The sequence below is a fragment of the Anser anser genome (genome assembly GCF_964211835.1).
Source record: "Anser anser genome assembly, chromosome: 12".
Lineage (NCBI taxonomy): Eukaryota > Metazoa > Chordata > Aves > Anseriformes > Anatidae > Anser > Anser anser.
In genome coordinates this window covers 16947299-16967832 of record NC_139733.1, presented here as the reverse complement: position 1 = coordinate 16967832, position 20534 = coordinate 16947299, and the positions used below count along the sequence as shown (strand labels likewise).

General features: G+C 48.2%; 1 protein-coding gene across 6 annotated transcripts in view; it reads left to right on the top strand.

Annotated features, from left to right (window-relative positions):
* Positions 1-20534, top strand: part of ADAMTS9 (ADAM metallopeptidase with thrombospondin type 1 motif 9) — a 77326-nt gene that overhangs the window by 30365 nt on the left and 26427 nt on the right. For all 6 annotated transcript variants that reach the window (XR_014571459.1, XM_083795467.1, XM_083795470.1 and 3 more), the window contains 12 exons: positions 2455-2621; positions 2731-2860; positions 3420-3546; positions 5126-5336; positions 6052-6216; positions 7348-7512; positions 8318-8437; positions 9222-9326; positions 9472-9639; positions 9826-10110; positions 10767-10928; positions 11456-11632. Coding sequence is in view for 5 of the 6 variants with exons in the window: in XM_083795467.1 (XP_083651593.1) it covers positions 2455-2621; positions 2731-2860; positions 3420-3546; positions 5126-5336; positions 6052-6216; positions 7348-7512; positions 8318-8437; positions 9222-9326; positions 9472-9639; positions 9826-10110; positions 10767-10928; positions 11456-11632 (1982 nt within the window). In the remaining variant the exon portion in view is untranslated. The remainder of the gene's footprint in view (positions 1-2454; positions 2622-2730; positions 2861-3419; positions 3547-5125; positions 5337-6051; positions 6217-7347; positions 7513-8317; positions 8438-9221; positions 9327-9471; positions 9640-9825; positions 10111-10766; positions 10929-11455; positions 11633-20534) is intronic.

Here is a 20534-nt window from a genome sequence, read left to right as displayed (position 1 = left end):
CTGCAGTCACCATGACTTGGCTGAGCAGTAAATGTGACATACCTAGAAAGATGTGGGTAGAAAGCATTTTCTATTGCAGTATCAGAATAATAATTCTGATTTCACTTAGTCTGAGCCTTTCTTGTCTCTGCCATCCAATATCTTATAGCTGTAAGGAAATGCACCAAGGAAGTTGGTTTGATTTAGATCTAACAATACCTTGACCTGTGGCTGTTGGCTATTCATAGAGAGTGATTTCTCTAACCTGTGGGCACGTCTCTAGAGCCAGATGAAGAACGCTTGCAGTACTGTGTTAGACCACGTAGCTTTTAGCATGGCCATTTGTTTGTTTTCTTCACCATGCCAAGCAGTAATCCATAGCGAGAGCTTCTTGGGCTCAGTAGAGGAGGCAACACATTGTGGCTGACTCTATCATTGCTGGCAGCAGGTTGGGTTTGCCAGCAAGTCCTGCCCGTGTCCCTCAGAGTCCACTGGCAGCCCGTGGGGGAGGCTGGCTGCTCTGGCTCTGCGTCCCCTCCTCTGCACACCCCGTGCCTGGCTCCGGCCGCTCGGGGTCACTTATTTATTAGATCTCTGAGCTCGCTGCACCTCATTTTGCAAAGACAGCTCAGCAAAAGAGGCTGGTGCTGCTGCTTTGTGGGGATTTCCATGCATGCTTTGGGAAAGGGCTGCGCAGAGGGGAGCATCTTCACTCTGAGGGGAGCGAGGAGCCAGGCAGAGCAGCACCAGTGTGGGGGGAACGAGCTGTGTCCGCCAAAAGCAGGGACACACAACTCCCACAGACTGAAGAGAGGCTGAAGGGACAGCAATATCCATGAGTTGTTGCACCTTTTCCCAAAATGTGGAGCTTAGCCTAAGCATTCAATGTAACTGGGTGCATTAGGAACGGGACTGGGGGTTCCCAGCCCAGGCAGGGGGGTGAAGAAGCTCCCTTCTTTGTGCCACTTGGGAAGCAGGTAGAGGAGACCATCGTGCAGTTTTGGCTGTCGCTCTGAAAGGCTGTCCGTGTTTCCAAACCCTTTATGTAGGCAGTAACTGACTGCCCTGCCGATTACCAGACTGTCCCTGCACTGCCATAGCCCTTGCTTTCACAGCAATGCACCAAAATGGGGCAGCGTGGATGCACATCAGAAAACCACACTGAGGGGTGATAGCTTTCCGTCCTGGGGGAGGGAGAGAGAGGTTTCATCATTCCTCTTTCCTAGAAAAGCAGTCCTCCCCATGTGGTGCCTATTCAGAGTGGCTCACCCCAGAAGGAGCCCCAGAGAACTTCTCAGCTCTTCTTGGAGGGCCCTTAATCTTCTTGGGAAGCAATGAAGTCAAATCTTCTTTAATGTTGCTTTAATATTGCTGGGAAAGCATCTCTTCATATTAGGCCTGAAGAGAAGCAAATGAGAAGCGTGCATGTGTCCACTTATTTTGCAGCTCACTGAGTGTGAAATCTCAGGCCCTCAGTGCTGTGAACCCTGTAGTTGCTTAACAATTTAGGAGGAATTTGATGTTGTCATCAAGTCCAAGACGCGTACCTACTGTTGGGGGAAGATACAGTAATGGGAAGGAATCTTTTAATGAGTTTTACTACTGCCTAATGACATTAAAGCCTCCAAAGTATGGAATTTGGTTAAGTATAGAGTCTGCTTTCTAAGTTTTTCTCCATCTACAACTGTTTGCGACCAAGCAGTGTTTTGCTTCATTATCTCTCCTCATTTGGTGTAAAAAACTTCCCTTCGGTGTTTTGGTGTTAAGTTTGGATTTTTTCAGTACAGAGGCTTTGTAGTAATGTAGCTGTGATGGGTGAAATGGTGGGGAAACTAACTTAGGAAATTAGCTACATAATCGCATTAGTGTGAAGTTGTGCAGCAGACTGCTGTTTTCAGGAAACTGTTCCTTTTATAAAGCATTTAGGCTTTAAGCCTTCGGTGCTTTCACATACCTTAAGATTTGGAATAATAAAAAAGTAAGAGGGGAGGAGGGAGGGAGATGCTGACCAAACTCCGTGTAATTATCCACTGGAAAATGAAGTTTAGGCAATTAGGGCACAGAAATTTACCTTAAGAACACACCTGGAAGCAACATGAAAGTCACCCTATCTGCACAGCAAACGAAAAGATTTGGGCAGAACTATTTCTGCGTTACACTTGGGATCCAGACTGCCCACAGCAGCCTGCCTGGCGTGCCTTTTCGGTGTCTCTTCGCTCTAGGTTATGGGTGAACTGTTTAGGAACACCTTCAGGCATTCAGCCTTCATTTTAACGAGGCTTCCAGTGGAAAAAGGAGTAGGCACGATGTCTGTAAGACCTCTGCTGCTCTCTTTACGTCCCTTCTGTTTAAGGGTGCCAGTTGACTTTTCCTCCAAATCCAGTGGAAGGGAGCACTGAGAGCGCATGACCCACGTTATTATGTACCTCTGAGTTAATTCTGCGTCTTTAGTTCTTGTTTTTTGCACCTATGCAGCCTTATCTAACAGTCAAGGAGACTTTATATTAAATGGAGACTTTGTCGTCAGTATGTTTAAAAGGGAAATCAAAGTTGGGAATGCTGTGATCGAATACAGCGGATCGGATAATACTGTTGAAAGGATTAATTCTACAGATCGGATTGAGCAAGAAATAACACTTCAGGTGAAGTATATGTTGTGCATGTGGAAAAGTCTGCCGAGCATTATTGGACTGAAAACAGTAGGCAGTGAAGTCTGTTAGTTTACTCTGCTTTATCCCTTTTTCCTCTCAGGTTTTATCAGTGGGCAATTTGTACAATCCTGACGTTCGTTACACTTTTAATATCCCCATTGAAGACAAACCTCAGCAGTTTTACTGGAATGCCTATGGCCCCTGGCAGCCCTGCAGTAAGCTCTGCCAAGGTAGGTGCTTGGGAAGGCTTTAAAGAAGATGCAGTGGGTACATCTGGGATCTCGGCAGCCTTGATGAATCCATCTCCATTTGCTTCCTTGGAGATTTTCACATTATGGGTTTGAGCGTTTCCCTGGCCGCAGCAGTAGGTTGCCTGTGGTGCCCCGTACCAGCTTGCAAGGGGTAGCACTGTGCTGCTGCTTTCCAATTGCAAAGCAGGGAACCCTCACAGCCCCCTCTGAGCTAGGTAAGTCCTGCAGCCTGGTTTGCAGATGAGGCAGCTGGAGCATTGAAAAGGTTGTGCATTGCCGAAGGGTGCAAAAGGTTATGGGTGTCTGGTTTGGGTCTATCATCCAGCAGTTCCTAGCTACCTATGCAAATCCTGCTAAATGCAGTGCAGCACACTGCAGCTCTCCTGCCCCTGTTCCTCCTGTACATCTGTTCCTGAAAGAGATTTTAAAAGCATAATTAAATACCTCTTAAATACTGCTGTCAAAGGAGGTAGAGAAACAACTGATTTGATGGCTATCCTGTGTCTCAAACAATGTGTTGTTTTTTTTTTCTGTGTAGGAGAACGAAAAAGGAAACCCGTGTGTACAAGAGAGTCAGACCAGCTCACGGTGTCAGACCAAAGATGTGATCGAATTCCCCAGCCTGACCCGATAACTGAGCCTTGTGGCACGGAGTGTGAATTAAGGTGCACTCTACCCACTCATGTATATACATTACATCATATATTTATTGTTTACTTCTCTTTCCTTTCACCTCTGGCCTTAATCCCTTTTCTCAGCAGCCTGTCTTAGGTTTTAAAAAACAACCAAAAAAAAGGATTAACAGTTGCCTCCCTGTCAACCAAGAGGGGTCGATGCCCACCAGCTGTGTTTTGGGAGGCACTTTTCTACATTTGCACGTCTCATGTTGAATTAAATTAGTGCTAACTATAAAATTTTTAAACAATCACGTAATGTTGAAAAATTTTATTGTGCAACATAGTGCTTGAAATTTGCATCTGTTTAGATGAGAAAATGCTCAGTGCTGTTCGACAAACAGCCTGCAAAGAAAAAACGTGCTCAAAGTAAAGGGGTCACTAAGGCTTGGATTTATCATCATTTGCTTAAGGTGAAGAGTGAGCTTAAGTGTGGAGTGGGTTTGGGGCTGTCCCCAGACAGCTCCTGGCGAGCTGGAATCGATGGAGTGTGGCCTAAATCATTGCAACCCATTTTCCTTTAAGCAGCAATCTGTTTTCCTTTCGGGAGCTTAAATATGGTGGCATTAAGCGGCTGCTGGCGATGCAGTTTGCATTGTTGGGTTTTCTGAGGGGTTTCTCTTGCTTTGTTAAATCTGGGGTGAAAACAGCCGGCTGCGGAGCTGCTGCAGGCTGGGTTGTCGCGGTAACAGCTGTTGCCATTGCGACAGGTTGGAAACTTGAGAAGGGGAAATGCCCAAGTTTGAAAAGCGGGCAGGGATGCAAGGGCTCCTGTGATTGCTATTGACTCCAAATCCCCTTGATCTTATTCTTCTGGCTTTGCTGCGGTTGCTCTCTGGGCTTAGGAGCGGGGCTGTGTGCCTGCACAGGCGGCTGTATTGACCAGAGGTCCCCAGGCCCCACAGGGATGTCACTGCCATCTTCCATGGGAGCTGCCCCTGACAGGCGCTGGGTGCTTGCAGGCCCCGCTGACCCCGTTGGGGAAGCAGGGGCTTTGCTTCCCAAAAACATCCCCACGTGGGCCCTCAGGAGTTCCCCATGCTGCCCACCCTGGGAAGCAGGCACAGGCTGGGAGTCCCTCCTGGCTGGAGGGAGCACCCCTAGTCCCTGCTGGCACCTCCGGGCCGTGGGTGCCTTGTGGCAGCCACGTGCTCGCGCTTCAGGGAGTTGAAGCTTTTTTGAAGGCCTCACGCCACTTGCAGTGCCTTTTCACGCCTTTTGAGCCTGTTTGGGTCGCTTTCTGATGCTGTGTTTTTCAGCTTCTGGTTTTTAGTGGCTGAGGTGGCTCTCCGGCACTGGAACGTGGGGCAGAAAGTTGTCAAAGCTCTCTGCTTGGCCATGGACTCCCTCCCCATAGGGCCACAGCATGGCTTCCTTCATATAAGGACGAGCTGGGAACTGTTGCTTCCCTCCAAGAAATAATGCCAGGGGTCATTGCCTAATATTTCTGGAGTGCTTGGAGACCACAGAACATTGGGAAGAGTCAAAACTTCCCATTTAAGAGTGCTCTTCCGATCCTCTTGCGGGGTTTTTGTGGCGCCGGGGCTGACGGTTGCTTTCCCCGGCTCAGGTGGCACATCGCGAGGAGGAGCGAGTGCACGGCGCAGTGCGGGCTGGGGTACCGCACCCTGGAGATCTACTGCTCCAAGTACAACAGGCTGGAGGGGAAGACGGAGAAGGTCGACGACCGCTTCTGCAGCAGCCAGCCCAAGCCGAGCACGAGGGAGAAGTGCACAGGAGACTGTAATGTGGGAGGGTGGCGGTACTCTGCCTGGACCGAGGTAAGGCCTGCCTCCCTCGCCTCCTTGCTCGGGGGGCTTATTTGCTTTGCAGACAGCTGTGAAAGTCGGCCACAGCCATTCTACTCTCGCTGCTGTTTCTGGAGGGCGCTGCAGTGTGAATGAGCCCAGTGCTTCTTATTTTCCTCTGCAATTAATGTATGCTTTTAAACGTCCAGAGGTCTGTCTGTTACACGAAGCGCCGCGGGCTGTGCGCTCCCATCAAAGCCAGTCATGCTGCTGGGAGGCCGGGAGGCTGTGTTACCATCAGCCGAGGACTTTTGTAATTTGTCTCCTTTACCCTTTTCAGCAGGATGCTGGGCAAGGATATCCATGAGTGCAGACCCGGCACCGAGAGAACGATGAGCCCAGGGCTTTCCAGGGAGGGCAGGCTGGGGAGAGGGAATTAATCTCTTGTAAAATGAGAACAAGCATCAGCCATCGGGGGGAACTGAAAGGCAACACTTGTAAAAGTAATAATAGGGTTATAACCTGAGATGAATTTGTGAAACCCATTGCTGCAAGATTTTATTAAGCTTAGCAAGATTGGATTTTTAAAGGAATATATAAAGTAATAGCCTGTTACTTGGAGTACAAATTGTTCTTGTGGAGGTTTTCCGCAGTCTGTAGTCCTGACTGCAAGAAAGGAGGAGATGAACGGGCTCCCGGCCCGTGACAGGGCGGCGGAGCGTGCTTGCTTAGTGCCTCCTCTTTGCAGTGCTCCAAGAGCTGCGGCGGGGGCACGCGGAGGCGGCGGGCCATGTGCGTCAACACCTACAACGACGTCCTGGACGACAGCAAGTGCAGTCAGCAGGAGAAGCTGACGGTGCAGCGCTGCAGCGAGTTCTTGTGCCCCCAGTGGAAAACTGGCGACTGGTCCGAGGTAGGGGACAGTGGGCCCACATCAGTGGACCGCTGCCAGCAGAGACACATCCACCCTTCTTCTGCTCGTCCCTGTTGTGTTGTGTGCATTGCCTGAGTGCCGTGCCCTATCAGCTCTGGCTGCCACTGCAGGGAAGGATTTTACCTTACTAATATCTTGCTCAGCCCTCTCCCTGCCTTTTATTACCATTACTGCTTTCACTGCAGCTGGTGTCCTTCATAATGCAACAAAGCTGTACCTTAATAGGCTTTCCCTGCAGCAGGACTGGGGATGTAGGAAGTAGTCTTCACAGGCTGCTCGTCACCTTTGTGGCCAAATAGCTCTCATTTTTATGAATGTATTGCTTTAAGAAATAATGAAAGAAATTAAGTGGAAATGGAGACCATTAATTGACCGTTGTTCCCCACAAACTACATGTCTGCTGGGATGAGTGCTGTGGTGGTAGAAGAGATGCTGGAAGAGGCACTCACACACAACTTTATCATGCACGCTCAGAAGCAAGCAAGTATGCTTTGCTTTTGCAAGCCTTTGGCACACTGTTGTGTTCACCGGAGCCCCGGAGGGCAGTGCTGCAGCTTTGCCCTACATCTCACAGCTGCTGGGAGCTGCTGGAAGATGTAAGCATCCCTGGAGCCAGGTTATATCTGCCTTGGCAGGGGGGAAAGCATCGTTGTCTCTGTCTCTTCCTGGCCATCCTGCTTGGCACTCACGTTTGCTGTGCTTTTCTCCATGTCCTTTGGCACACTGAAAGAACTATTGTTTGGAAAAAAAATAATGATGATGAAAATAACCATGAGGCTGCGTTATGCCAGGGTACGGTATGCGGACCTTGATTTTGGGCCATTTTTAAACCAGTCTTACACCAGGATTTAGCCACTTGTTGAGTTTAGTGAAAATGAAGAGCCTCCAGGGACTCGCGTTGTCCTTGGTGCAGTTCCCCACGTGGCTGTGCTCTCCTTGCTCCCGAGCAGCCCCGTGTCACTGCAGTACACTCACATGTTTTCCAGTGCATGTGGTGTTTGGCCAGAGCAATCTCTCCAGCAGTATTCAAGTGATGTTTTCGGGTCTGTTTTCAAGCTCTGGGGAGGTGCTGTCTGGGCACCACCTGAGCTTGCGCTTTCCCCCTCGCAGTGCCTGGTCACCTGTGGGAAAGGGCACAAGCATCGCCAGACGTGGTGCCAGTTTGGAGAAGATCGGTTAAATGACAGGTTTTGTGACCCCGAAACGAAGCCGGAGTCGGTGCAGACATGCCAGCAGCAGGAGTGTGCGGCGTGGCAAGTGGGGCCCTGGGGCCAGGTACCTCCACGACGGATTCATCCCGGTGATGTTAACTGTGTGAATGGATTTGCACACACAGATGTGCACACCCTCCGTTCGCTTGGGGGCAGCAATAACAGCACCTGCCCATTGTGCTAAATTTGATCTGTGTCATCATTGGTCATGATTTTCAGAAAAAGGTTGCTAAGGTTACGCTTCTAAATCCATATTTAGGCACATAAATATGTGGCCTAATTCTCACAAAAAAAAGCTGCTCCCACTGAGTTAGTGGTTGTTGCTTTCAATGTTTTCCAGTTTCTGGGAGGAGTTATTTTTTTTCTATTCAAATGCAAGTTGCTCATTTCTCCCAGAGTGTTCTGGCATCTTCTTTTCCACAAAGCTGTTAACTTCTGACTTAAAAACAAACAAACAAAACAAAAAAAAAAGCAGCAAAGCCAGTTGTCCCAGCCAGACTTATTGCCCATCAGCAAAAATATTCATTAGCTGTTTGTGCTACTGTGGGGCTGAACGACCAGTTTTAAAGAAGGATATGGTGCAGCTTCTACCAGACTGTGATTTACTGTGTGCAGAAGAGCAAATCATTTAAACACTCGCACCTTCATTCCTGAGGACAGTAAGTGAAGCATGTGAGGCTCTGATGGGCGCAGTGAATTAAAACTTTGACCTAGTTTAAAGCTGAAATGTGTAGAGAGAAAGCGGAAGGGGAGCTGGATTTTATTTTTGCTGCTCATGCTACGTACTTAAACACAGGCTGGGCTGATTAACGCTCTCTAACCGAAGCAGCTCCTCAGACCCAGCACTTCTCCTGTCTGCCCTCTCCCAGTGCACAGTGACCTGTGGCCAAGGCTACCAGATGAGAGCGGTGAAGTGTGTCTTGGGCACCTACGTGTCAGTGGTGGATGACAATGAGTGCAATGCTGCAACCAGGCCAACAGACACCCAGGTAAATCTTGCTGTTCCCGTCCCCGTCTTTGATTCCTGTCCCACCTGGCCTCAGTAACACCATGGGACCGTTTGGCGCGCACATCTCCAGTGTAGGTCAAATCAGAGCAATGCGGAAATGATTTAGGCCATTTGTCAAGGGCCGGGCGATCTCTCTCCTGCAGTGGAGATCAGCATTAATTTCCTGTTTGGCACTGAGTATTTGTAGGTTCGTGGAGTCAAGTCCTGGCTGTCTGTTATTTCTGTTGCCAGACCTCCCAGGAGGGCCAGATAGGACTGGAGCCCCCTGCGAGGCAGCGTACCGAGGCTGAACATGAGGTGTCTGTCCCCAAACCCTCTCTCACTTAGTGTGTGGAGAAGACCAGCATGTGGCTATGGGCAGTCCGGTGGGCTACAGGGAGCCAGAGGGCTGCAGTCAGCTGAACAACATAACCTTTGTTAAGTAGGTTGCAGGTCTTGCACTGAACGAAGAGTTTGGGAGCTTTGAAGGGAGACAAAACTGCTGCTTCATACCAGAGCTCTCTTAATGAACTTTCATCTCTTGCCTCAAAACATCTGGTTTTAATGCAGGAAGATGGCACTTAGTTATGAGGATCGCAATTTTAGAGTTTGTAATAAAAGTCCACTGAGGTGCTGCATATGAAGCCTTTAGGGGCACTGGTTCCAAATTTTGCTGAGTCAGCAAGAACATACGAGGAGAAAACATTGAAGAAAAGGTGGTTTAACTGAAACATCTGCAAATTCTTCATTGCTTGCTTTGTTTCCCTCCTGTATTTCCCTTACAGGACTGTGAGATAGCAGCATGTCCTCCCCATCCAAACAGTCCCGAAGCCAAGAGATCCCTATCAGGCATTCACAGGACTCAGTGGAGATTTGGATCCTGGACACCGGTAAGTGTGTGTCGTAATACTTTCAGGATTATTTTACAGTAGACGCGGTGATACTTTTTAGTGCATTTGACTGGCTTTTTGTTCCAAAGCCCTTGTGGCATATAACAGGAAGCTATCTAGTGGAGTGCTTGTTGCTCTTCCCTAGTGCTCCGCAACGTGTGGGAAAGGGACGCGGATGAGATATGTCAGCTGTCGGGATGACCAGGGCTCGGTGGCCGACGAGTCCGCTTGTTTCCACCTGCCGAAGCCGTCAGCCACAGAAATGTGCACCGTGACACCGTGTGGGCAGTGGAAGGCCTTGGAGTGGAGCTCTGTAAGCATCGCTGCCTCTCACAGGAGAGCCTTGTAGACCTGGGTGCTGGAAATAGACTTCATTAATCTGTCGCCCTTTATAAGATGGGAGATTAAGGTTTTCAGCTGTTCTTTGTTAGTGATAGCGGTCGATCTGATGTTCAAAGCTTGAAATGTGACTGTCTCTCCTTTTCCCACTGTAATGCAGTGCTCGGTGACTTGTGGTCAAGGTAAGGCAACGCGACAAGTGATCTGCGTCAATTACAGTGACCAGCTGGTGGACAGGAGTGAGTGCGATCCAGATGACCTCCCTGCCACCGAGCAAGACTGCTCCATGTCTCCTTGTCATCCAAACAGCCACGACTACGGCAGGCCCATCCACCCTTTCCTCTATCCCGATCATCGCCTGAAACTGCACCCCGGAGGCAGCCCCAACCGAAACCGTGCACATATACCGGGAGGCAATCAGTGGAGAATCGGTCCCTGGGGTGCTGTAAGTGCCAGGATTTTCTTATTTCTGTTTATTTTCATGGACTAATTCAGGCTTATTATTATTATTTATTACTATTATTATTAACATCACCGTGCAGGGAAAAGAGGGACCCCTCTCCTTGCATTCTGCTCCCTGCTCGCTCCCCCCAGTGTTGCAGCAGGGTGAAGGCATTGCTTCTCATTCCCTCACAGCACACATCGTCCAGGCTCTCCATGCAGATAGCATCATTTTCCATGAGGCAAAAGCCAGCCTCTGTTTCTTGGCTGTCTCCTGGGGCATTTACAGCTGTGCAGAGCTGCTGCCAAAGCACAGCAGAGCCTTAATGCCAGCTCCTCGCCCCCCCCAGCCAGTTTGAAGCACTTTATCATGGAAGTCTCTAAAGGGAATTAAGCACGAATGTGATGTTAAACACCACGTTAAAGGCAGGGGAGATTACTCACCTGCTCAAAACCAGGCTCGTGTTTATTTTCTTTGCCTAGTCAGCACCTAAGTCATTGCACTGCTATTAGTAACAGCAGAGTTTTGAAGTTAATAATGCCTGTTAGCTGTATTACATTTCTAGCTGTGCATTCCCACGGTGCAGGGCGCTGGGAAGGAGCAGGGAGTGCTCAATTATTCCTGGACTCAGAGAAGCTATGGGCAATTGTGTCTTGCAGTGTTCTAGCACGTGTGCGGGGGGGTTCCAGCGGCGGGTCGTGGTGTGCCAGGATGAAAACGGATACACTGCGAATAACTGCGATGAGAAAACCAAACCCATGGAGCAGAGATCGTGCGAGTCCGGTCCCTGTCCTCAGTGGGCTTACGGCAACTGGGGAGAGGTGAGTGCACCATTAATCCTGTCCTCCTTGCGCAGGGAAGGGTTTTGCTAGGGGATGAAAAGGGGGAGGAGGGAGACATCATGGTTACAAATTAGGAATATTGGAGCATGAAGGGCAGCCTCTGATAAACGAGTGAACCCTAGCAACTGCTTGGTGGTGGTTTTGATTCCATTTGTCATGGAAAACATTTGTAGAATTTGCTTTTGCCTGGGAACAGAAATTGAGGTTTCTTTTTTTTGAGATATGTCTAGTTCAACCAAAGGCCTTTCTTTGTAATAAAAACACTGCTCCGTTCTGAAAACTCATCCAAGATGAGCAATTGGAGATGCTAACCTCAGATAATCCTGCTGGGTCTGGCAATATTGTTATGGAGCAGTGTGAATGGCTTTGGGGAGAGAGAAGCTGATGTCTCATCCGCTTGTGCGGACATGGCTAGAGAGGGTGAGGTGGGAACAGAAACAACCCTGCGGGCTCGAGAGAGTTGTGGGTGCCCAGGTGGTGATCCTCTGTCCTCTGCTGACTTCCAGTGCACAAAGCCATGCGGGGCAGGGACAAGAACACGGCTCGTGGTGTGTCAGCGCCCCAACGGAGAAAGGTTTACGGATCTGAGCTGCGAAATCCTTGACAAGCCACCGGACAGAGAGCAGTGCAATGTGCAGGACTGTCCTAGAGATGCTGCCTGGAGCGCTGGTCCTTGGAGCTCGGTACGGCCATAAACTCTTTCTCTTTGTGAACCGTTTTGTGGATATCCCATAACAACCAATTTAATTTGCTTCAAACCAAGGTGCTAATGCTTCGTGTCTTAAAACTGCACTTAAAGAGGATTATTGATGATATATTCAGAATAACACCTTTTCAGGAAGGGCTTACGTTAGGGGAGCTCAAGTCCTTTAATTTAAGAGGCACTTTCTGCTAAGTAGTCAACTTGTCCATTTTGCTACACCGAGCAAGTGCTGTGCATTATGAGTCTTGGTTCTCATGGAGTCCTTTGCATATGGATTTAAACCTGGCGTTTATGCAGTACCTTTGCATCGAAGTTAAATTGTGCTGATATTCCGTGGCAACACGGCACTGTGTGCCTACTGGTTTACAAGTTGCCTGTTCTCTGCCAAACACAAACTGACAGGGGAAAAATTGTCCTACATGGCATCAACTTCCTTGCAGGTACAAGTGTGTATAGATGCATGTGCATGTCCCCAGCCGCCCCACGCACACTTACATAGAAACGTGTGCATTCATACCGTGTATTTCTACTCCCATATAAAACATGAGTGTGATGCACTGCGCAGAGGCGCCTGTAAGCTATCCTCACGCATCTCTCCGCTGCTGCTGGAGAGTTTGTCTGGCCGGGATTCCTCTACAGAGATGCTCTCGCAGTGGCTTTAGATCCTGAGCCAGGATCTTAGATGTTGTTTTGAGTCCTGCGGCTTAGAAATCCTCGCTGCCCAGAGCAGCAGCCCCCGTGCCAGCGCGAGTGCCGCGTGGGGCACCTCTGGCGTGCTGGAAACCACAGACCTGCCCGTTTTGGAGTGGCCTTCAAACAGATGTCAACTTTTAGTGGGTGTTTTGCTATAACAGCTTTTCAAGAAGATTTAAAAAAAAATGGAAGAAAAAAGATAATTTGATTCAAAAGCACTTTACAAAGAGGCCTTTTTTCTCTTATAATGTATCGGACTTCCTTAATTGTCATGGTTTGATTGAAAAGTCATCTTGCTAGAACATAACCTCACTAGTTTCTGTGGATGCTTCAGTAACGCGGATGCCTTCAGTAACGTTTCTCAATATTTTTCTCATACCTCAGTGATATGCAATAGCCATAAAACTGCTGGACTAGTATTCATATGGTGCTTCACCAGTACAAGGGACAGTGATATGAAATGTATCATTTGAGGTGCTAATGTATCACTTGTACGCTGATAGTTGGTGCTACAAATGAGCGAGGCGAGCTAAGCAGAACTAGCAACCCGTGCGGCAGCGCTGTGGCAGCATTCCCAGCTGAGAAGTGCTGTGAGCCTTTGTCACCCGTGCGGGGACGTTTGCAAGAACCACAGGCGTGGACAGAGTTGCGTTGCGTTTTGGTGTCACTCAGCGTTCAGCCTCTCCACGGCTGTTCAGCAGCAGGCTGCAGGGCTGCATCTGCTCCTCTGCTTAAAATGCAGGGTGCGCTCCTAATGCAGGATGCAGTCCTGTATTTGGCTGTTCTGTTTTGTTTTGTTTTTTTTTTTTCCCAGAAAAAAATTCCTTTGTCTCTACTAAATCTCTTGCCTGTATTAACCTTGGTGGGTTGTCCCTCGCTCGGTCTCTTGGGAAGAGGTGGGATGTCGGGTCAGGGGCATCCTTCCTGCAGCATCTCCTCCCGTCTCCCCTAGGGGATGTGGACCCTGGTGCTCAGCACCCCCTCACTCCCCTTCCCAGTGCAGGGGCCGCTGAGCCCAGCTCCAGTCACTGCCACAAAGTGACTCGGTTTTTCAGGTCTTGCTACCCAAGTGTCATTTGGCTCTGACGTAGGGGACCCCAGAGCTGTTTGAAGACTGCATTTTATCTCTGGGGTCAACAGGGCGTCGTGTCCCTCCTGCAAAATGCTCTACGTGTACGTCTACCTCGTGCTACTACTGTAGGTAGCAGTGTCCAAATTTTTTCATTAGTGTGGAAGCACCTGATTTGCTTTAGCTCTGTCATCGGTTGCAAACATCATTCTGTAGCCGTACGTACTTCATCTGTTTGGATGGAGTGTCACTACCATATTTTCTTGGTCACTTTTGAAACAAGAGTATAGTATTAGCTGAAACTTTTCAGCAGTATGGATTTATGTATTTATGTAAAAGTGTATTTATTTTTCCTATATTGTTATTTAATTTTATATAAATATTGCATACATTTACAATGTTTAATGTTAATGTTGAACAGTGAAAAAATTAAAGACAAGTAGAATGTAATCATAAATGAATTTGTATAATGATTTCTTGAGTCTTTTGCTAAATTAAGATCATATACTTAGTTTTTGGTAACTTTTACTAAATTTTCTGAAATGGTTTACTTGCTTTGTTCTCCAACAGAAACTGTCATTCTTAATTAAAAAAAAACACAGTTAAAAGTGTACAAATCATGAAGTTTGGTTAAACTCATTTCTTGCAAGCATCTGATTGGCTTAGCTTCACACAAGTTGGAATAAAATAAGTGCTATAAAATACACACAAATGAAAGCCAAGAGAATCTGAAGAGTCCATCCCTCAGTCCTCAGGCAAAATTCCACTGCAGTTTTATACAGTAAACAAACGATTTTATCTGGCTGGTTAAATCCAGGTTTTAAAGAGACAATTAAATAAATAAACAGGTTCTGTATGGAAATGATGATTTTATAATAGGAGACTGGTGAGGTGCCTTGTTATTATAATGTACTTTCAAAGAGGACTGAGAGGAGGTTGTACTTTTATTTCCTTGCTTATTTAAGAACATGTATTTAAACACTGCAGAACTGTAAGCGTGTGATAGACCTGACTTTTTTATTAAAATAATGCTTTAGAAAATATGCAGAGACTGTCACCAGGATACGGAGAGTCTTTTTTCTCCTGAATGCCTTATGATGTGAACACAGATGTCTATACATGCTCTTGAATAACGAGAGGAAATCTCGCCATGTTCTCCAGAATGAGGGAGATGCTCATGGAGTATTATTTGTCGCTTCCCTTAAACCCCATTCCTCTCAGAGCAAATCTGCTCCTTGCAATAGCCTCTGTGAAATTTCGGTGCTGGAGAGTTTACCCTAACGTGCACTGTATCCTGATGCAACTTGTGAGTAATGCCAAATTCCCTTGTCGTGGGCTTCTCAGTCTTTCCGTGTTAGGAAACAGACACAGATAAGGAAATACAGTTATATCTCACAGCACCCTGCCCTGGGTCCGGCGGGTCAGTCGTTTGGACTTCATTGTGGTGGGACAGTAATCATTTGCATTTGACCCGTGGACAATGGATGGGTGGTTTACTTCCAAAAGAGTATAATAATTTTAAAGGTAATCTGCTCAGCCGAGTACTTATCGCTCTTTGGTATCAAGAGTTGGAGCTGCTAATGCCGTGGTTGGGTAGCTCGTGGTGCCTGGGAAGCTGTGCTGTGTGCTTCCCAGCTCTTATCAAACAGGCAGAAGTGCTGGTTATCACAATTTTTGGCAGGCCTTTTGAGCTAACAGTGAAGAACTGGAAGCTTACAATGAAATAATTAGAATGTTAACTGGCTAGAATCCAAATCCTGTTACTGTCAATGGGAATGCAGTTTTGGGTTCGGATGCTGTAGCCCATTAGCCCATGCTGGAAGCCGGTGGCTTTGCAGGGCCCCTTGGCTGTGTGCAGGGCTGTAGGTAATGGCAAAGTCTCTCTGGAGACGTGGGAGCACGAGGGCTGCCTGGCACACAGGAATTTCAACCTGAAAACGGGTGACAGTGCAAAGTTTGGGTTATTTGTATTTAATTATCTCAAAGCCCCAACCCGTTGTTTACCAAATGCCCTCCCCGTGAAGCTTGCTGAAAATAGGCTGTTCAACAGCAATATTCTCCCTGTCGTTGCTCTGATAATATTCTTAGCAGGCACTGTGTCAGCTCTTGCTAAGGCACAAGTGATAACCAGGGGCAAATTGGGTTGTAAGTGTATATAGCTCTGCTGTTCTCCTCCTCTCTTCTGCAGAAAATGAATTTGCTGTGACAGCAGCATTACCAAGCTGCGGCATGATCCTTTACACATGTTTTTGCAATAACAAAGCCATCCTTGAAAATGAAGTGATGGGCACGCTGAACTCTCCAGTCAGCCAGTAATTCACATTGCTCTTCTTCTCCTTCATTCATATGATGTTGGTTCAGGCTCTGAGGCTGCGGCAGCGAGCCTGTATTTCTGTGTAGTGCCAGGGATTGTCAGAAAACAAATAACAACAATCCTACCCCTGGGAGCCTTGGGGGTAAGGACAAATGCAGCAGAGGAAGGCTGCACAGAAGGTCCCAGCACCCGTAACCCAGGCAGAGGGATGCTCTGTGTGTGGCTTGCATGTCTTTGGAAAAACACGTAGAAATAGATGTAGTGCAGATTTAATAAAGCTGATACAAACCAAAATAAGGACTTTGTAGCCTATGGATATCCTCAGCAATCTGTCTCCATCTCAGAGCTGTTCGCTGTTTGCTCAGGCCAGGCCCCCAAAGCTGCTGTCTCCCTTGGGTTCCTGTCTGTCTCCTCTCTGGGGTCAGGCAGACCTCCTGACTGCAGGGACTGCTCTTTGGTGTGCTGATAAAAGACAAGAAGTTGTCTGCTTTGGCTCTCTCGTCAGAAAAAGGCCTTTGACAGTGCAGACCTCTTTGCTTTGTTTAAAAATAAGCAAACCAGACCCGCCTCAGCCCTGCATACGGCGTGCCATCTATCCAGCCTCACCCAGCCCCAACACCGCCGGAGGGGCAGAGCCGTGCCTGCCTGCTGCCTTCCTCCTGCCCTGCCCTTGATTTTCCATTCCATTCTTGCTGTTTGCCCATTATCACCAGTGGTCTTTTGCTGCCTCTTCTCCTTAAATGATAACCATGTAGGCTCGGTTCTGCTGTCCCCCCTGGCTAGTGACGATGCTGCGTGAGCAGGACTGCAAGCACCGCAGCCTGCCCACTGCGCCTCAGGTGAGGACCCTGCTGCGGTGCTCTGAGCATATGCTTAGGTGCTTTGCTGCATCAGCACCTCACAGGGTTATTTCCTGCAACAGCTCTCTGCTGTTTCAATCCTCATATTTTGTCTTCGTGCCTGGTGGGATCCGGTCTGGTGGTTGAATCTCACCTCTCTTGGGCTGACGGAGAAGTAAAAGGAGTAGGTAGCAGTGGCCTCTCGAAAGCCCCCAGGTCCAGGGGTTGAATGTTAGGGTAGTGCCAGGGTACGAGCTGCAGAAAACAGCCAGATCATCTGCTCTTCGTAAGCCTCTCCTGCTGTCTCTGCCAGCGGCAGAAGCTCGCTGGACCAGGGGCTGGACTCAGGAAGGGTGTCTCCTTGTGTCTTGAACCTCTTCTCTTCCCCACACCCCCAGGTGCTGCCTCTCTTCCCAGTGTCTTTCCCAGTCAGAGCAGGTAACTGCATCAGTAATCCCTGATGTTTTCTACCCTACGAATAGTCCAATCCATGCCTCTGTCCTAACCTGCCGTAAAACACTCACCTTTCTCCTCCTGGAGTGAGCAGGTCTCTCCTCTGTCCCTGCCTGTGGCTCCCCTTGGGATGTTACGCGATGCCCCTCGAGCAGGGGGCTGCAGGACCCCATGGAGGGGAAGGCTGCGTTTCGTGTGCCTCCCTGGCTGCCTTTTACACTTCCCCTCTTACACATTTTCTCAGTGAGGCAGTTATTTTCCAGGCCATGCACAGCCGGCCTGAGCTTAACCAAAAGGTTTGGGGATTGCTGTTCAGTGAGGAGTGGCTTTGGTCTCCTGGGCATGGATGGCCCCTTCGTGGCTGCGGGCGGACCTGCTGTACACACACACACACAGGAGAAATAAATGATAAATAAAATGGCAATTTCTGGGAACATTTGTCTCCCAAAGCACTAGCTTTCTGTGCAATGATTGCAATCCGTGTCTGACTGCAGCAGACACATCCGAGCAGAAACACTTCCAAGGATGAGCTGTGAAGTTCAGCAACTTCCCGCAGGTCCCTGGGCTGGGAGCTGGGAAGTCTGCTTGTGTTTTTGTCCGTGTGCCAGGTTCCCACTGCATACCCCAAACTGCAATAATTGCTGTTGCCAGATCCTAGGGATTGTAGCATTTAGAAGCAAGAATGTGTGATGATGAGCGATATTAAGCATAAAGATATTTACTGCGTTTCTAGCTTTCATGGTGACAGATTTGTGCAGTCGTTAGGGAAAACACAATGCAGTTAATCTTGCTCCAAAGGCACTTAACGCTCTATTCATGTTTTAATTTTTACTAGCTCACAGGAAGGCGAGTGAGCCTGCAGCACGCATGAAAATCTGCCTGATGCCCAAGACTGTATGCAGGCTGACAAAGTGTTTGATCGCTGGTGCAGTAAGGCAAGATTTTTCTTTATAAAACTGGGGAGTAAGAAGCAGCCCCTTGCCTCCTACAAGCACCTGGTGCGATGCACACCTGTGAAATGGGGCTGGCATTCTTTGAGGAACTCTTTATGTTGTGTTTCTCTCCATCCAACGCTGAGAAATCCTATCCCTGAATGGTACTTCTAAGTGGTATTATAATACAACTGCTCACTGAAAAAACGAGGTGTCAGTTAGCCGAGGCTGCTTGCTGCTTCAATTGCTACTTTTCTAAAAGTGCCACAGCATGGAAAATAGGCTCCATCAGCCCCTTCCACATCCCATTATGTAGGCTTCCTCAGGTAGCTCACACATTTCCTCCTAATTTGAGGAAAAGTCTCTCCTCAAGTCACTCCTCCTGCGGTCTCTATTTGGTGATTTTTGCTTGTTTGCTGTTTAAGTTAAAAAGCTTGGAGCGGGGCAGGGATGCAGCTTTTAAAGCAGGCTCTCACAGCCTTGCTGATTTCTGCACCTGGCAGTCTTTGTAGGGGATGTAACAATGGTGTGAGGGGGAGAAAGAGGGGGAGAAGGTGCTACCTAGCAGATGGGTGCTGTAGAAGGGAGATGCATGCAGCTTCTGCAGGTACCTGTTTCCAACATGTCCCGTGAGGTTCTGTAACTCGGAGAAATTATTTTAGTGATTTAAGTGCTCAGGATGTTCAATTTTAAGAGTTACCCACGTGCATCCTTTCCCCTGGGGCAGTCTGTGCTGCTGGAGGTGCTGCCACGGGGGGCACGCAGAGCCAGGGCCAGCCAGCGCGGGTGTCCCCTGCCGGTGTGCCCAGCGCGAGGAAGGGATGCAGCCTGCCCTCACGTGCTGCTCCTCCGGACGTTTCCACAGCAATTTCTGGACAATGCTCACAAGCACACGTGGGCCATGCCCTCTGAAAGAAATCCCGGGAGTTAATGCCTTTTCTTCTGTCCTCACAGTTCTCTGGGAAGCCAGCACAGGTTAGACAGGCATTGCTAAAGGTTCTCCCAAACTGTAGGGCAAAACCAGGGGCAACTATTTCCCAACCAGCTCCTAAAGCGCTGCAGCCACTGGAGAATACGTGATGTGGAGCTGCACCCTGGTGCTTGTCCCACCAATGCCTAAGGAATTACCTGCTAAAATGCCTTGCTGCTTTGAAGCTAATTGAGTTCATTTGCATGCCAGGGAGCCTCTGTTGCTGGATAACACAAAGGCCTGGGCATTTTAAGACTTCCAGTAAGGGGCCAGCTGGCTAGGGACAATCCAGGCTTGTCTTGGTGGCGTGTCTTCTGATGTCCTTTGTGCTCGAGAGACTTTAGAGGTACAGATGTCATGGGGCTGTGTCAAAGTTTCCAGCATCTGGTAGCAGCACAAGTTGTAGCAGGAGGCTGATGTATGCTAACAGGATGCTGCAATGTCACTGTGAGGGTGCACGGTCGGACTCTGCTGGCAGTGGGAGAAGTTTGCTGACATCCAGGAGCACAGCTCCTAATGCAAAGGGGATGTAAGAGCATGAAACAGTGCTGTAGGACTCCGTGGTTTTTCTGTTTTATTTCATCTAGCACATGTTTCAGCTCAGACTGTTGGAAAGGATGAATGAGGGCTTACTTATGAGCGCTCACTTTCCATATAATCCTTAATGTGTGGAAATCTAAACCTACAAGGATTTATTTTAATTTCCTCTGAAAAGTTGCTCCTGGCAGAATCTGATAAAGACGTTTTAGCCTAATTCTTCCCAGCCCCCTCCACTGCCCTTCCCGAGCTATCTGAGCATACCTATGGTGGGGAATTCATTTGGTGATCACCACAGCTTGCATTCATTATCTCGAATACCTCCCAAATCGTTCATTGATGCGCAGGGCCTGGAAAAGCAGTCTGACAGCATTTTCTGAAAGTTCCCATTTTTGGTGGAGAATTTACCCAGATCCTTGCCACTTAAATTTCTGCCCCGTGGTTAGGTGGACATTTGGTGCACAAAGTCAATGAGAGCAGAGCTTCTCCGCTTCTTGGTGCTGGGGGGCTGGCGATGCTCTCAGCAGCACGGCTTTGGCACGGGATCAGAACCTGGGCCCAGCCAGCCAGAAACTGTGTACTAGTTTTTAAGAGTGTTTTGGATATGTATTCTGGTTTTTTGTTTGCTCCTTTGGTTTTCTTCCCCTGCTCCTAGCCCAGTGAATCAGCCGCCTTATTCTAGAAAGGTCTTACTCAACAAGGTGTACCCTCATCTTCCAGGAAGGCTCAGTAGGAAATGCAGTGAGGATTAGTATAAAGCAATTTGCACGTATTTGGTAAAGTAGAAAAATCTTCGTCATTCCTGAACTCTGAAACAGAAAACAAATTTCTGTGGAAACAAAAATACAAGCTTGTGCTGGAACAGAGCAATGCATTGCAGGAGAGATTTAGCATCATGTTCTGACCTTTCTGGAAACAGTTGGTACGGAAATATTTTTCTTGTATTTATTTAGACTTTTTTTTGTTGCATTTATTTAAACTAAGTGGTGTATTTATTTGAAGAAATCAGCAGCATGCCAATCCACAGTACTTGCGTGATCAGTTTTGTGAACATGCCAGTAAGCATAATTCCCCT